Here is a 17939-nt window from a genome sequence, read left to right as displayed (position 1 = left end):
CCCCCCCCCCCCTCCTCCGTCGGAGTTTCGAGTCCTCCCCCAGGCATGTGTGTGTGTGTGTGTGTGTGTGTGTGTGTGTGTGTGTGTGTGTTTCTGTTGCCCTTAGCGTAAGTTAGTGCAAGTTAGAAAGAATAAGTAGTGAGTAAGCCTAGAGACCGATGACCTCAGCAGTTTGGTCCCAAATTTCCAAAATTTTTGGACCCGTGTAGCCCCAAACTGTTATCCGGCCAAGCTGATTTACGGTTATTAAGTACATGCTCTGGATGTCGGTAGATTTCTTGAAAGTGTTCACTGTCAATTAACTCTCTTGCCTATGTTGAAATGAATTACTACTACTACTCTAACGGCTGCAAAAAAGTCTGACTTTTGAGTGTACTCCTATTTCTCTTACACCATTTTACGGCGTTTGTAACTGTGACAACGCTTCATCAGTACTGAAAATTTTAGACCACGCCTCATAAATTCTAGAGCAATGTGTCTTCACGAAATGAAGCTCAACGGTTAGGAAAACTATCGTATCAATTACAGTGTCCTCATTTCACATTGCAGAATGTAAAATAAAAAATAAAATATTCTTGTAACTTTGGCTTCCTATCCTATATTTTTCCTGTAAGTCACATTTTATGTCTTCACATTGTTTTCACAAATTAAATAATCATACTTACAAACAAACCAGTTTCATCGAGCATTTAGTATATTCTTGACTTTAACGAAAAAAATTGATCAATGTGTAGGCGGAAGTGGGTGGTTTAACGCATCTTCAGACATCTACTGCCATCTTTCTGTAGGGTGTTAGGTACCAACAATGCACTGTATGTTGATGTATTTTCTTCTCCTCACAGTGATATATAATGTTGCACCATGATGAGTGTTGCACTATCTATACCTGTTATCGTGTGAAATTACCTAGTGATCGTGGCGGTGAAGATATACGTTTGATTTTTTTTTTGTCCTGCCGACGTCCAAGTCACAAGAAGGATAAGTCTGTGTTCAAGGAACCATTCTAGAATTTGCGTGACGTAGTTAAGGAAATCTCAGGATACGGGATTCATAACGACCAGTTAGGGATTCGACGCTCTCTCTTCGCTCTTCCCGTATAAGAGTCCAGTGTTTCACCGCCCACTAAATTAGATCACTCGAGAAAGAGAATAAAATTCTACAAATAGTGAATAAATTAGATGTATTTGGATATACATTTTAGAAGGAAATGTAAGTATTGCAGTACAGCGATGATGAGTGAGTTGCGAGTTGCGTGAGGCAGTGGAGCCTCAGGGCAGACAGCGACATCTATCGTCCACACAGCGAGCCCTTGAGTAGTTGAGCATCCGCATGCAGAAACCCACGCAAGGCGACGGATAGCCATCGCTTTGAGAACACGGCTGATTCGTGTTTATAGCTGCGAAAATAAAAAAACAACTACCGTTATAATTTAAATTTTAAAAAGGAAAAACGTGTTTCGAAAACTAAAGAGAAATATGAGTGTTTGATCGTACCTAAAAAATAATGGGTAGGCACAAAAAAGGAAACAGAAAGAAAGAGAAAGCTAAATTTGAACCTTTACCTACTAACTACTCAAAAGGAAGCGCGTAATTAATTAACGTGCAAACATTGTCTTCACAGCTGCCACAAAATGTTTAAATGAAACAAATGATTGATTTCTCCTGTATTATCTAGGAGTTACAATTACGAACATCTTAAACTGGAAGGAACACATAAAAAATGTTGTGGGGAAGGCTAACCAAAGATTGCGTTTTATTGGCAGCACACATAGAAAATGTAACAGATCTACTAAGGAGACTGCCTACACTACGCTTGTCTGTCCTTTCTTAGAATACTGCTACGCCGTGTGGAATTCTTACCACATAGGACTGATGGAGTACATCGAAAAAGTTCAAAGAAGGGCAGCACTTTTTGCATTATCGGGAAGTATGGGGGAGAGTGTCACTGAAATGATACAGGATTTGGGCTGGCATCATTAAAAGAAAGGCGTTTTGCGTTGCGACGGAATCCTCTCACGAAATTCCAATCACCGAGTTTCTCCTCCGAATGCGAAAATATGTTTTTGACACCGACCTACATAGGGGGAAACGATCACCACGATAAAATAAGGGAAATCAGAGCTCCTACAGAAAGATATGGGTGTTCGTTCATTCCGCGCGCTATACGAGATTGGAATAATAGAGATTTTTGAAAGTGGTTCGATGAACCTTCTGCCAGGCACTTAAATGTGATTTGCAGAGTATCGATGTAGATGTAAATGTAACTGCCCATTTTACTTCTAAGTAGTAGTAGTGTACCATTTTCACCTTATGCCATTTCTAAGTACCCTGATAACAAAGAACATGTACGAATTCAGTGCATCGAAAGCAGTTAAAAATTAAACACAATAAGAAACAAGATCATCAAATACACTGAGGTTAATAAAGATTGACTAGACATTTGTAGACAATCCAATTGTCAAAAATCAGCGATGACACATTATCCCATTCTAGTCTCTTGAGTACATTGATTTAACTGGTATATGGCCATTTTATCGAAATTAACCCATCATTCCTAACACTTATTGAAGAAAATAGACTGAAACAGAGTACCCATGGGTACTCTGTTTCAGTTTCGATCAAGTGGCCAGATATCAGTTACATGAAACCAACTTACGCAGGAGACTGGTATGGGACAGTGCGTCATCGCTGATTTTTGACAACTGGGTTGTCTACGATTGTCTACTAAATCTGTATTAATCTTAGCGTATTTGATGATCTTGTTTCTTATTGTGTGCTTCTTCGCTATATGTTTGCTGTTTGACTTAATATGTGCGCCTGTTAGATGTTTTTTTCCGAAGTGCCACAACTACGTTAATCAGTGTCCACTCATAACATGTACGTCGAGTGCAATGCTGTTTTGTACTATACAAAATCTGAATACTGTAACGTGCACACTTATTAATGGTGCTAATGGTACTGGCTTTTAGTACGACTATGACATTTGCAGTCGCAAATACAGTGGCTGTGAAAATTCGTAAAGAGGCTTGTATGGCATAATCTGCCATCACTCTATTTTGACAAACATTCTGTATACAAATGTCCTGTAATTCCTCGTTGATCTTAATTGTTAGCACATATTATGATCTAGTTTGTGTTTAATTTCTGACACATTTCGATGTAGTGATTTCACCGGTTCTTTTTAACACGATACTCGAAAGATAAGGCTTTCTCGCTCAGTAAAGCACAATAAGTGGTTATCTCTGGCATATCTGACACAGCTCATTGCTGATGCAGCCACAAATGTTTCGGACCACACCAGCACACGTCGTTAAACATGGAGCTCTGTAACACACGATCCCTACGTGTTCGCATGTTAACCCAACAGGATCATCGAGACTGGACCGTGGATCAATGAAAACTAGTTGCCTGGTCGAATGAATAAATTTCTCGTTACACCAGACATGTGGTCCTGTCAGGATACGCCGTCATACAAGCGTAAGGCTTGTCAAAACACGCGCCCCAGCAAGGGGGCAGTATTGTGTTATGGGGGACATTTACTTTGTCCTCCACGAGACCTGTAGTAGCAATTTAACGAACCATAAAAGCTGTGGACGATGAGAACATTATTGAGAATGACCTGCATCCCTTCACGCTTGATGTCTCCCCAACAGTGGTGGCATGGCAGAATCCTACTACAGTGATCTGAAGAGCATAACAGTGTATTTGCAACTGACGTGAAACCGCTGGAACACATCTGCACGCTATCTGGAGCCAGTTTTGCATTTACGAACCATTGACCCGTAATGTACGGAATTTGCGTGATTTCTAAGTAGGAAACGTACCAAAAACTTTTCGAATCTATAGCACGAAAAATCGCTGCTGTATCGCGTTCGGAATGTGGACCAAGACGCTTGGAAACAGTAGGACATTGTAGATTCTCTACAGCCTCTTGTAATTAAATTTAAATAACTCGCCAGATACGTATTGACTATTCGCCTAGCTGTCAGGACATCTTGGCTGTCGAGTGGTAGTGACTACGATAAGGTACCCCTCCAGTGAAGGTTATGTAACAGGAAAAGAATTACGACAGTAGGAGAGACAGGGAGTGAAAGAGACTCACCGTCGGTGGAGCAGCGGCACAGTTTGTCGACGCAGCGGCCCGATTCGTAGCCGAGGAGGTCACACGGCCCGATGCACACCGGCGGGAACCCGTCGTCGTTCTCGCAGGCGACATCTGTCGTCAGCTCTGAAACACCACCACGTTCAGCAGTTACTATAGCTCGTCTGGCGATACCCGACATCCCTCCAGTAACATGCAGATGTGTGTCGTCACTATAGCTGCGCATACCGAAACCACGGTTCGGTAGGTTTGGTACGCTACACATATGACGTAGTAAATGGTATGTTTACCAGTAGTATTGGTAGATCTGGTAGAGAAAAAACATAAATGAATGTGTAAGAGAGAAACTGGGAATCGACGACGTCTCTGTCTTTTTTTGTTTCTTCGGTTGTCTGTTTCGCACATAATTGGAACCGATCATCATTCGGTGTTAGTCAGTTGCATATTTTATATCCTTACAGGATATAAACTGCATTTTATAAGTAAGAGAAATTATTTGATCGCGTAAATTTTGCTCTTTTATGTAACCAAAGCAGTTACTTTTGAAGTAACTACAATTCACATGGGCAGACACAAAAAAATATTATTATTATTGTTATTTTGTACTCAATAAAACGTTCTTCCTCATGATCAAAGGCAAGAGTTTCCTGTTATCACTGATAACCCTGAATAGTCTTTAAGAATAACAGAAACATGTTTTGTAGAAGTTTGACGAAGTAGTGAAGCGAAGTTTGATATATTTTTGCTTTGTGGTTGTTTTTATTTTAAATTTCTGTTGAAGAGTTTGCGTTTTCTGCCTCTGTATAATAAATCTGTATTTTCTTCTTCGTTTTTATTACGGCATCCCTCTGTTACACGTTACAAATGAACAGTTTTCGAATAAGACCTGAATTAAAAATTGCCAATTCCAGTGTAGCAATAAATAATATTTACTTTTAAGTGACAGGCAGGAGGATAACAATATAGAATTAGACGTTCCGTAGATCACAAGGCCCATAATATATCCTCACCCTGCTTCTAGGCGGGTCACAGCTTCCGGTTTTTAGGGGAATCTAGTAGGATAATTACAGCATACGTAAAAAAAAGAGATTGTTATGAGGTGATGCCCAATAGGTGTGCAACACACCTAATGTACAGGTGATGCTGGTACAACCTTAACTGACTAAATCTACTAGAAAAAATACTGTAGTCTACGCTTACTTACGATTGTCAGCGATAGTCTACAACACTATTGCAACTCTAGTTATGACTGGAGAAAGTGAAACAGGCGATACAGCCAAATTCAAAGCGCTTTTCGCACTGGATTAAGTATCAGTGTGCAAATAAGGACATTCCAATATTAGATTCGATACGACAAAGGTATCAACACCAACACCTAAAACTTTATCGATACCTCGATGGTCTGAGACCAAAAGTATTTATTTCTTCAATATCGCTGGATACTCATTGCTTATTTTAAATCTATTTTTAAGCTTTTTAGTACAAAAAGGACTTACTTAGAATACAAAGTAAAGTGTGGGAATTATTCTGTTTTTGAATTAAGCGAGTTGAGGATAAAATAAAATACAGTAGTAAGCAGTAAAGGACAAATATTCTAACAAAAAGAGAAAGAAGAGGCTTCGAATAAGTTTAATGCGACACCCACTTGCCATTTTTACAATTCATTATTAGGACCTTCTCTTTAACACAAAGGCAATTTTAACAATCTTTATAAAAAAAAACTGAAAGACAACGTTGTTCTCGCGATAACCTCTTGCGTAAATTTAAAGAAGCGGTATTCGACGAAGAGTGTGCGACAATTCTGATGATACCGTCTTATATCTTAGAATAAAATAATTTTTGGGTGCGTGCGGAGAAATATAGATGGTAACTTCTTCCTTTGCTTAATACACGAATGGAATAGAACAGGAAGTCGCTAACACTGCAGCAAAGTCCACTTCAGCACGCACTGTGCATTATCATTGGCTTGCGGAGAACATGTAATGAAGTGAATACGTCTCATCCCTGTTTATCGAGTTCGGCAGAAACACACTCAACCGTTCGAAGTTAAGAAATCTTGTACATCCAGCCTTTCTAATGTATCCTACACACAACTTCTGTTGATCTGTATTAGAAGTTGTTTGGCAACACCGTTTGTTGCTGCTAAGTATCACTCGTCAAAGCGAACGGTAAACCTGGCCTTAGCGGGAACTAACTTGGTCACGTGACTAGGCACAGACAAGTGACGTTTCAAAGGGGTAATTGACAGACACAACCTGCAGTGCTGCAGTCTTTATCCGCTAGATCACTTCGGTTGTTTTATTTCGTTTGTAACTATTGTTACAGTAGAAAAATACATAAAGAACAATACTTGTAACGATAAATTACATAGTTCACTCGTTTAATTTTTTAGTTACTTGCTGTTTGGTGTTACAAATCTGTCTTGCAGTGACTATGCCCCATGCCCATTGACACTTTTATTGGAAGCTTTTTGGACTTACTTCTTCCGTTCTGTTGTTATTTCTACATGTATTTTGCAAGGCGAGTAACTCAGTCGCAATGCAAACAAGATCAACACCCTGGAGTGCCGACACGTTCGCTACGAAGGCAGAGTTCTAGCTGACGCGTCCCAGGCATGAATTTTGCGCAATAGTATTATGCCGTTCTTCGCCTCACACTATCGCGCATTATACTGGCACAATATTATTGCACAATAAATATTGAGCATGTGAGGACCCATTTAGGCCAATAGTCCGGTCACGGCCTTGCGCCACAGATCTGTTTTTACATTAAGTAGACGGGGAGCTCTTACAGCGGCAGGAAACGATGCCGAGCGGCATGGAAATAAAGTATCTAGAAACAAACTGCACACTTAACATTACACTGACGACACTGACAAATGCGTTTCTCGGCAACAATTTCTGTTCTGTTGTAGTGGTCTTCAGCCCTGAGACTGGTTTGATGCAGCTCTCCATGCTACTCTATCCTGTGCAAGCTTCTTCAGCTCCCAGTACCTACTGCAACCTACATCCTTCTGAATCTGCTCAGTGTATTCATCTCTTGGTCTCCCTCTACGATTTTTACCCTCCACGCTGCCCTCCAATACTAAATTGGTGATCCCTTGATGCCTCAGAACATGTCCTACCAACAGATTCCTTCTTCTGGTCAAGTTGTGCCACAACCTTCTCTTCTCCCCAATCCTATTCAACACTTCCTCATTAGTTATGTGATCTACCCATCTATTCTTCAGCATTCTTCTGTAGCACCACATTTCAAAAGCTTCTATTCTCTTCTTGTCTAAACTATTTATCGTCCATGTTTCACTTCCACACATGGCTACACTCCATACAAATACTTTCAGAAACGACTTCCTGACACTTAAATCTATACTCGATGTTAACAGATTTCCCTTCTTCAGAAACGCTTTCCTTGCCATCGTCGGTCTACATTTTATATCCTCTCTACTGCGACCATCATCAGTTGTTTTGCTCCCCAAATAGCAAAACTCCTTTACTACTTTAAGTGTCTCAGTTCCTAATCTAATTCCCTCAGCATCACCCGACTTAATTCGACTACATTCCATTATCCTTGTTTTTATTTTGTTGATGTTCATCTTATACCCTCCTTTCAAGACACTGTCCATTCCATTCAACTGCTCTTCCAAGTCCTTTGCTGTCTCTGACAGAATTACAATGTCATCGGCGAACCTCAAAGTTTTTATTTCTTCTCCATGGATTTTAATACCTACTCCGAATCTTTCTTTTGTTTCCTTTACTGCTTGCTCAATATACAGATTGAATAGCATCGGGGAGAGGCTACAACCCTGTCTCACTCCCTTCCCAACCACTGCTTCCCTTTCATGTCCGTCGACTTTTATAACTGCCATCTGGTTTCTGTACAAATTGTAAATAGCCTTTCGCTCCCTGTATTTTACCCCTGCCACTTTTAGAATTTTTGTTATATTGCGTAGAAATACCAACTTTAAGAAAATTTAGCACCTTTTGGTCGACTAAACTAGAGATTATGGCTAGCTAACAAACCATGCGAAAAATCATTGTCTACGGGATTTGGTATTAAAAGGCCAGAATAAACGAATCACCACGTGTGTGAACGAGACGACTTGATTTTTAGCAGAAAGTGATCCATCTGAGTTAAAGCTGCCAGTGTTTCATTCAGACGAGAGGTCAGTTAATACACATTAAAACTGCGGGTAAATATTGTCACAGTGATAGTGAGTGGGGAGTGATATGAAACAAAATTTCTGGTCATGTTTTTTCCTCTGCAGCAACTGGCATTCGCACATTAGATGTGTGGCACCCCGCTCGTAAGAACACGTAGTGTACGCTGTTAGCTGCTGCCTCCCCGACGTTACACTCGGGTGCAGACACTACGCTATTGCCATCCTGACCACGTCCTCAGCCTGTTTTACCTGATGATAAACAGTTACTGATGAAACAAGGAACTACAAAAACCTCCAAGAAAATTCAGGAACACAAAAATACGAGTCACTTAGCAATGAAATAAATGGGAAGTGCAGGGCAGCTAAGGCGAAACGGCTGCATGAAAAATGTGGAGAAATAGAAAGCGAAATGATTGTGGGAAGGACTGAGTCGGCATATGTAAAAGCCAAAATAGCCTACGGTGAAATTAACAGCAAGGGTGATAACATTAAGAGTGCAATGGAAATTCCACTGTTCATACAAAGGAGAGAGCGGGAAAGACTACAATGAAGGCCTCTATGAGCGGGTGGATTTGTCTGATGTGATAGAAGAACGAACTGAGGTCGATATGGAAGAGATAAGGGATCCAGTATCAGAATCAGAATTTAAAAGAGGTTTTGAAGACTTAAGATCGAATAAAACAGAAGCGTTAGATAACATTCCGTCAGAATTTCTAAAATCAGTGCGGGGAGTGGCAACAAAACTACTGTTGACGTTGGTGTGTAGGATGTATGAGTCTGGCAATATACCATCTGACTTTAGGAAATACCTCATCCGCACAATTCCGAAGATTGCAAAGAGCCGAGAAGTGCGAAAATTATCGCACAATTAGCTTAACAGACCACGCATCCAAGTTGCTGACACGAATAATATGCAGAAGAATGGAAAAGAAAATTTTAAGGATGTTAAGGTTTTTAACATGGCTGTCAATCAGCGACTGATGTATAATACAAAATTTTGAAAAACACAGTCCTTAGTCGCGAACGCAATTAATTTGTAACCTAGGTTTCGGTGTCACAAGGGACACCTTCTTCGGACAAAATTAAAACTAAATGTTACAGCATAACAGTGACTGTAGCAAAGGACACATGGCAGCCTCTAGTGGCTTGCATCTCTGTTACATTTCATTTTAATTTTGACTATCTGACTGAGGGCTGTGTTTTTCAAAATTTTGAATTGAAGATGTGTTAGATGATGATCAGTTTGGCTTTAGGAGAGAAAGGCACCAGACAGGCAGTTTCGAAGTTGCGGTGGATATCTGAAGCAAGACCAAAGAAAAGTAAAGATACACTCACATGATTTGTCAACCTGGAGCAAGCGTTAGACAATGTTAAATGGATAAGATGTTCGAAAGTCTGAGAAAAATAGGGGTAAGCTATAAGGAAAGACAGGTAATTTACAATTTGCAGAAGATTCAAGGGGGAGTAATAGGATTGGAAGGGCAAGAACGAAATGTACTGATGGAAAAGAGTGTAAGACAGGGATGTATCCATTCGTCCCTGTTATTCAGCCTATACATCGAAGAAGCAATAACGCAAATAAAAGAAAGGTTCAAGAGTGGAATTAAAATTCAGGGTAAAAGTATATCAATGATAAAATTCGCTAATAACATTGCTATCGTCTGTGGAAGTGAAAGACTACAGGATCTGCTGAATGGAATGAACAGTCTAACGGATTAAGAGTAGAATGAAGAAAGACGAAAGTAATGAAAAGTAGCAGCAATGAGAAATCAGGATTGGTGATCAGGAATTAGTTGAAGTTAAGGAATTCTGCTACCTAGGAAGCAAAGTAACCAACGATGGACGGAGTAAGGAGAACATAAAAAGCAGACTAGCACTGGCAAAAAGAGCATTCCTGCCAAAGAGAAGTCTACTAGTATCAAACATAAGCCTTAATTTGACGAATAAATTTCAGAGAATGTACGTTTGGAGCACAGCGTTGTGTGATCGTGAAACATGTACTGTGGGAAAACCGGAAAAGAAGACAATAGTAGCATTTTAAATGTGGTGCTGCAGTAGAATTTTGAAAATTAAGTGGACTGATAAGGTAACGAACGAGGAGGTTCTCCGAAGAACCGGCGAGGAAACGATGGCACGACATCTGTTAAGCCATCGCGGAATAGGTTCCATAGTACTAGAAGGAGCTGTAGAGCTTAAAAACTGAGGACGAAGACAGAGCTTTGAATACATCCAGCAAATAATTGAAGACATAGTTTACACTTCCTACTATGAGACGAAGAAGTTGGCTCAGCAGAGGATTTCGTGGCGGGTCGCATCAAACGAGTAGAAAGACTGATTACTCAAACAAAATGAAAGTGATATCGTCGTCGTCGTCAATACCATGGACAGTAGTCAACACACTGAACGCCCAGAGGCAGGCTACGCGACTACAAACAGAAACGAGCAATGGCCCCCAGCGCAGCCAGTATTGCTGTACTCACGCCAGTCTTCGCACACACAGGAGACTAGAGCGGCAACGGCCATCATGGCGGTGACCACGAGCAATGTCCTGGCCATAGTTAGTGTGCTTAGCGCGGAGTTCTTCGCAGATGTGCCGTTTCTGCTGTCACGGAGTCTTTATATACGCATCTGGGAGGTGAGGTTCCGTGCACCCGCTTCCAAGAAGCCCGCACGTGCAACGACTGCCGTTACTTCCCGCAGTGTGTGTTATCTTCCGACCGGGGGTTTCCTGGCTGCAGGATGGTACAGTAACCCAGCGACCTTCTGTACCGCACGTGTCCCGCTCTCGCAATAGTGCAACTCCTCTGTAGCAATAAGCACGATCTCAACACTACGCAGGCCGTTCATCACTGCATTACAGAGTAACGTTTCACTATACCCTAGTCGAAGAAGTGCGGTAGTTCTTGACCGCGAAGTAACGTATCGGAAAGTCATTAGTTTACAGTCGAGATTCGATTAACCGGACTAATTGTTGTCGTAAGTCGTTCGGATAATCGAAAACTCGGATAACAAAATTTATAAAGGAAACTACACTACTGGCCATTAAAATTGCTACACCACGAAGATGACGTGCTACAGACGCCAAATTTAACAGGAAGAAGATGCCGTGAAACGCAAATAATTAGCTTTTCACAACATTCACACAAGGTTGGCGCCGGTGGCGACATCTGCAACGTGCTGACATGAGGAAAATTTACAACCGATTTCTCATACACAAACAGCAGTTGACCGGCGTTGCATGGTGAAATGTTGTTGTGATGCCTTGTGTAAGGAGGAGAAATGCGTACCATAACGTTTCCGACTTTGATAAAGATCGGATTGTAGCCTATCGCGATTGCGGTTTATCGTGTCGCGACATTGCTGCTCGCGTTGGTCGAGATCCAATGACTGTTAGCAGAATATGGAATCCGTGGGCTCAGGAGGGTAATACGGAACTCAGTGCTGGATCCCAACGGCCTCGTATCACTAGCAGTCGAGATGACAGCCACCTTATCCGCATGGCTCTAACGGATCGTGCAGCCACGTCTCGATCCCCGAGTCAACAGATAGCGACGTTTGCAAGACAACAACCATCTGCACGAACAGTTCGACGATGTTTGCAGCAGCATGGACTATCAGCTCGGAGACCATGACTGCGGTGACCCTTGACGCTGCATCACAGACAGGAGCGCCTGAAATGGTGTACTCAACGACGAACCTGGGTGCACGAATGGCAAAACGTCATTTTTTCGGATGAATCCAGGTTCTGTTTACACCATCGTGATGGTCGCATCCGTGTTTGGTGACATTGCGGTGAACGCACATTGGAAGCGTGTATTCGTCATCGCCATGCTGGCGTATCACCCGGCGTGATGGTATGGGGTGCCGTTGGTTACACGTCTCGGTCTCCTGTTGTTCTCATTGACGGCACTTTGAACAGTGGACGTTACATTTCAGATGTGTTACGACCCGTGGCTCTACCATTTATTCAATCCCTGCGAAACCCTACATTTTAGCAGGATAATGCACGACCGCATGTTGCAGGTCCTATACGGGCCTTTCTCGATACAGAAAATGTTGGACTGCTACCCTGGTGAGCACATACTCCAGATCTCTCACCAACTGAAAACGTCTGGTCAATGGTGGCCGAGCAACTGGCTCGTCACACTGCTCTTGATGAACTATGATATCGTGTTGAATCTGCATGGGCAGCTGTACCTGTGCACGCCATCCAAGCTCTGCTTGACTCCATGCCAAAGCGTATCAAGGCCGTTATTACGGCCAATGGTGGTTGTTCTGGGTACTGATTTCTCAGGATCTATGCAGCCAAATTGCGTGAAAATGTAATCACATGGCAATTCTAGTATAATATATTTGTCCAATGAATACCCGTTTATCATCTTCATTTCTTCTTGGTGTAGCAATTTTAATGGTCAGTAGTGTATTTTTTTTATTATTAACTTTAGAATGGTAACCTACTTCGCCTGTCTGCCATATCTGCTAGGTATGGTTGGTTCGTTCATTTCGGAGAGGGGACCAATTGGCGAGGTTATCGGTCCCATCGAATTAGGGAAGGATGGAGAAGGAAATTGGCAGTGTCCTTTCAAAGGAACCATCCCGGCATTTACCTGAAGCGAATTGAGGAAATCGTGGAAAACATACTCAAGACGGCCGGACGCGGTTTGAACCGTCGTCCTCCCGAATGCGTGTCCAGTATGCTAACCACTGCGCCACCTCGCTCGGTGTAGGTATGTTGGCAAATGGTTATCTCTCTAGGCTTATACATAATACACTTATTCAAAACAAGAAAAAGTTAAATTTATTGAAACAAAGAAAAATCAATGTTTGTTAAGGGATCAGAGACACTTTTTCATACATACTTACATATTTCTAAAAATTACTAAAATACTCGAACATTGATCATGAAATACCTACGAAAAGTCACTTAGGACACTAGCTAAACTTTCATTTTTTTAAAATATTTGTTAATTATAATTTCATGTAAACAAGTTTTTCTCTTAATTGTTGATACATCAAGAATTCGTTTTAATTGTAGTAAATTCACTGTATCACACATTGCTTACCGTTTGAAAGCTCTTTCCAGGATTCTAAATGCCTCTGCATGAGACGGTCCTGCACCATTTTCCGCATCTACGTTTTCTTCTGTTTCATCTCCTTGCACTTCCTGCTGTTCATTTTGAAACGTCTTTATTTAAATGAATGTGGCTGTACTCAAACTGCTGAGTGACTGACGCCCACAATATACTAGCGCAACGCAATCTGACTGCTCAAACAAAGGATAACCTGACTTCAAATAATTAATTCAAAAGAATGGCCGTGACTAAAAAGAAATCCTAACAATAACCTATTCACTTCATTAAGCACTTACCTCACAAAAATCTTCATTACGGGAACTACTGCAATACAGCGAGCGTCAATACTGCCAGCTAAATAAAAGATTCTAACTACTAAAGCCGCTGACTACTAATAGGCATGTGGTTGGCAAAGGAAAGATTTTGTTACAAACCAAATAATGTATTCTTTTTTTTTTACTTTAGTAACGTGACATCTAGTACAAAGGTATATAATCATGAATAATATTCAATCTCCAAGTCGAACATGTACATATCGTTAGCTTAGGCTAACACTTCAGACCTCTTCCCTCCATCAATGCTAACTTCTCATATCCAGCATCCATCGCTGCTGGCTGTTCACCTCCAACTGCCCAACAGTACTTCCATCACTGCTGGCGACTAACGTCCAACGAGTCCAACCAGCCACATAGTCTCTTACAAAGAAAGCGCAGTCAGAGATCCAATGCAAAGCGCTACACAGCGCTGCCAACACAGAAGCAGCCCACTTCACAGTTTGCCACGCGTGGCGCGGAGTAGACAGTCAGAGGGTAACAGTTAACAATCCGGATAATCGCAAATCCGTGTAACTGAGGTCCGGATAATCGAGTCTCCACTGTTTTTGTTTATTTACCGTGTCACAAGCAAATATCATGCAACTCATATACAGAGTGCAGAAAACAGTTTGACCAATAGTGTATGGCAGAATGACAGGATCAGACGAAGGAATTTGAGTATAGCAACTAGAGGTCACAACCGGATATTTACGGCTCTACGTGTGTCACCACCAACCACGGATGATTGACGGTCTTCATGTTTGAAATTTGTTTGAGTTTTCCAGATGTAAACAAGCTGCGCTCTACTCCTGTGGGTAGGTGTAACTTATGTCCAGTGCAGGATATTGGTGTGCAGTACCCTCTCATTGCATTCCGTAGATACGGTTGTCCGATTAAAGCAGCTACCAACGAGTGAGTGTGGTGGAGAAGAAACACGGAATATGTTTGGATTGAGGTATGTGACATGCATTTGGCCCACAGCGCTGCTCATGGCAATGCAAGGATGGCTCGTAGGATTTACCAGGAATATTATCCACATCGCAGGCTGCATCTGAAAAATACTTCTGTGTCAACTGACAGACGCATGAGAGACACAGGATCTTTGAGGGCTAATAAGCGTGACACAGGCAGGAAACCACTGCTCGTACAGCTGAGTTGACGAAGATGTGTTACATCGCGTAGAGCAAGATCCAACGACAGGTAGCAGACGAATCGCTCATGAACTTGGTGTAGACCGGTCTGGAATCTCGTTCATCAGACTAGTCTACATCCTTTCCAGCGATAAAAAAGGAATTTGTTGACTGGTTCCTACAACAGGTAGTGCTACAGCGGAATTTCTCTGAACGTGTCTTGTTAACGGACAAGGTTTGCTTTACCCGTGAAGGCATTTTCAATCCACACAACAACCACCTTCGGGTAGTACAGAATTCCCAGGCAACATACATCCATCGTCATCACGAGCGATCCGCTGCAAACACGCAGCTAAGTACGATACACGTATATGCGATGCTTTGAGTTCTTCTTCTTTACATCTTGACGTTTAGTTAGTTCAAAAATGGCTCTGAGCACTATGGGACTTAACATCTATGGTCATCAGTCCCCTAGAACGTAGAACTACTTAAACCTAACTAACCTAAGGACATCACACAACACCCAACCATCACGAGGCAGAGAAAATCCCTGACCCCGCCGGGAATCGAACCCGGGAACCCGGGCGTGGGAAGCGAGAACGCTACCGCATGACCACGAGATGCGGGCGACGTTCAGTTAGTCCAAACATTTTGGTTGCGTATACATTTTCTGTGAATCACTTTTAATTTTGTATAAAGACGTTTATATGTCGGATTTCAGTTACGCTGATTTACCGCCGAAAATATGCAACTGCGACCCCTAGTTCCTATACTCAAATTCCTTTGTTTGATGCTGCCCTTCTGTCCTACACTTTTTGTCAAATTGCTTTACCGCATCCTGTATATCGTGTCATCTTCTAAGGAGCTTGTGGAACCGTTACTTAGCCCTGGCTTTTTTGTTCTTCTTATATTCCCAAAACTTCATCTTTTCACTTTGTAGCTGTGTTCTTTCTCGGCTCCAAGTGTTTTTAAGTTTCAAATTCATTCCTGTTGGATTCTTGGGTATGAAGTTATGTGTACTGATTTTTTGCCAGTGTATAGTCCGTGTAGTTGCCAGTGGGTCAACACCGAATTCTGTGAAGTCCCTTTGGGAGTCTATCAGCCAACATATTTCGGATTGTCGGATTCCGTTGACAATGTCGTAAATTTTCTTGGTCAAGTGAGAGTTGTCCATTCGCACTATATGACCTTAGAATTTCATCCGTCTTTTCGTTACAAGCGAGATGACTCGCTCAGCAGGCGAATACAGTTCTGAGCTTTTGCGCATCCAGACACGATCTTGAATTTTGTGTCCAAATATTTTTTCAGTATTTGTCCTATTTTCTCTATGTCTTTGACTTTGATACATAATGATGACATCCCCGTATCGTACAGCGTTTTTGTTAGAAAGACTACTTGGTAGTGTCAAAGACTGGCTTTGATGGACAGTGGTTTCTTATACTACATAAGAGGGATTTGGAGTCCCTTCTGGTTGACGGAATCATGAAGCTTCTCGATGGCGTAACTCACTTCGTCTGGAGTCCGTTTAATTATTGCTAGGTCGTCACCAAAAGCAAGGCGATTGATGTTGATTCGTTTATTATTTGCTCCCATATTTGTTCCAGGTATTTCTTTCTCTCAGATTTTGATGATCGTTCGAGTATTAGGCTGAGCCTTACTCCAGTACTAATTTGAAAAGGTTCGGAGATTACGAGCATGAATTATGCTTTAGAGAACGTCCCTGTCAAATTCTGGTCCATTGTCATAGTTGTTTTGTTATCCACACCGTGTTCACGAATTGTATTGAATAGACTGATGCGGTCGATTGAGCCATAGACATTTTGAAGTCTACGAAACTTACAGCTGTGGGGTTTGACTTTCGGTGTTGCAGTGTCATATTAACGTTGCAGATTAGTTCCGCACACCATTGGCCCAGTCGGAAGCCTGGCTGGTATTCATCTATCAAATGTTCTGTCTTTTGCTCCATTCTGATAAGCAGGGCACGCAAGAAAACTTTGTAGGCAGTTGATAGACGTGAAATACCTCAGCGATTGCTTGGATCATTTTAACCTCTTTTTTTGTAGTGCGTGGATGAAAGCCTCTTCCAATCTGCTGGTATGACGCCGTTTTCCCGTATATTGGTAATGATAGCTTGTAGTCTGTCAGTCAAGAATTCACCTCCGATAGTGAGCATTTCTGCAAATATACCATGATCGTCTGACACTTTGCTGTTTTTTATGTGTAAAATAAAGTTTCGTATTTCCTTATGTGTAGGTGGAATAGAGAGCGTGGACATAATATAAAAAAAGAAAGACGCAGAAATGGACGCCAACAACCGCAGATGCTAAAATCTGGACGTGCTGCAATTGTCTCTCATGCTACTTGAAAATTGTAGCAGCGATTTTGTCTTTCAGCAAGATAGCGTTCCTCAGCATTTCCACGGTTGTGCATGAGAGTACCTGAATGAGGCATTGCCGCGTCACTGGTGGACCCTGCTACGGCTGCTGACCCGGATTTACTCGAACGGCAACCACGGTCACTGCACTTAGCGCCCTCCGATTTTTTTTTCTTGTGGGGTTACATCAAGGACCGAGTTCATGTTCCACCTTCAGCACAGAACCTCGACGACTTGCTACTCCGCATCGCAGCAACGCTTCTAACCACCACTCCTGATGCGCTGGGTCGGGTGTGGGCAGAATTGGTCTACTGATTAGACCTGTTCCATGCAACGGAGGGTGGACACATCTAAATGTATAAACATTGTAAAAAAGTTCCGAAATACTGTCTTACAGATATTTTATTATTCGTTATTTCGGTATTCGCCACTTACCTCTTGAAAGGTGGCTACATTGAGCCACAGCGCTAGAGATTGCGCCAAAGAGTATTATTCAGCCGCCTCCACTGGCAGTGCTTGCTGAGAAGTTGGAGAGAGTAGTGGTAGTTCTGAGGCAGGCGAGATCTGTGCTTGTTGAGACGTCGATAGAGTACTAGTTGTTCTGTTGGGCAAGACACCATATGTTATTCGATTGGGGATGTTGTAATGAGCAGAGTGTATTTTTTTCGTCAACATATATTAAGGTAAAGAATTTTTAAAATTTTTAATGTCCTATGTAACAATGCCTCTTGGTCACAGGTTCAGTCAACAAACCGTCTGGCTCGTGTTCTTGTGTTAGACTGTAATTCT

General features: G+C 41.9%; 2 protein-coding genes across 2 annotated transcripts in view; one reads left to right on the top strand and one right to left on the bottom strand.

Moving 5' to 3' along the window:
* LOC126268013 (dual specificity calcium/calmodulin-dependent 3',5'-cyclic nucleotide phosphodiesterase 1-like) overlaps nt 1–17939 on the top strand; it is a 1575562-nt gene that overhangs the window by 1102145 nt on the left and 455478 nt on the right. The window lies entirely within an intron of this gene.
* Nucleotides 1164–10825, bottom strand: LOC126268015 (uncharacterized). Its single transcript, XM_049973428.1, has 3 exons — nt 10741–10825; nt 4102–4227; nt 1164–1396 (listed from the first exon to the last, which is right to left on the bottom strand). Exons 1-3 carry the CDS (start codon nt 10814–10816, stop codon nt 1269–1271), a joined length of 330 nt encoding a protein of 109 aa, XP_049829385.1. The 5' UTR covers nt 10817–10825; the 3' UTR covers nt 1164–1268.

The sequence above is a fragment of the Schistocerca gregaria genome, chromosome 4 (genome assembly GCF_023897955.1).
Source record: "Schistocerca gregaria isolate iqSchGreg1 chromosome 4, iqSchGreg1.2, whole genome shotgun sequence".
NCBI classification, from domain to species: Eukaryota; Metazoa; Arthropoda; class Insecta; order Orthoptera; family Acrididae; genus Schistocerca; species Schistocerca gregaria.
This window is presented reverse-complemented; position numbering and strand designations above follow the sequence as displayed.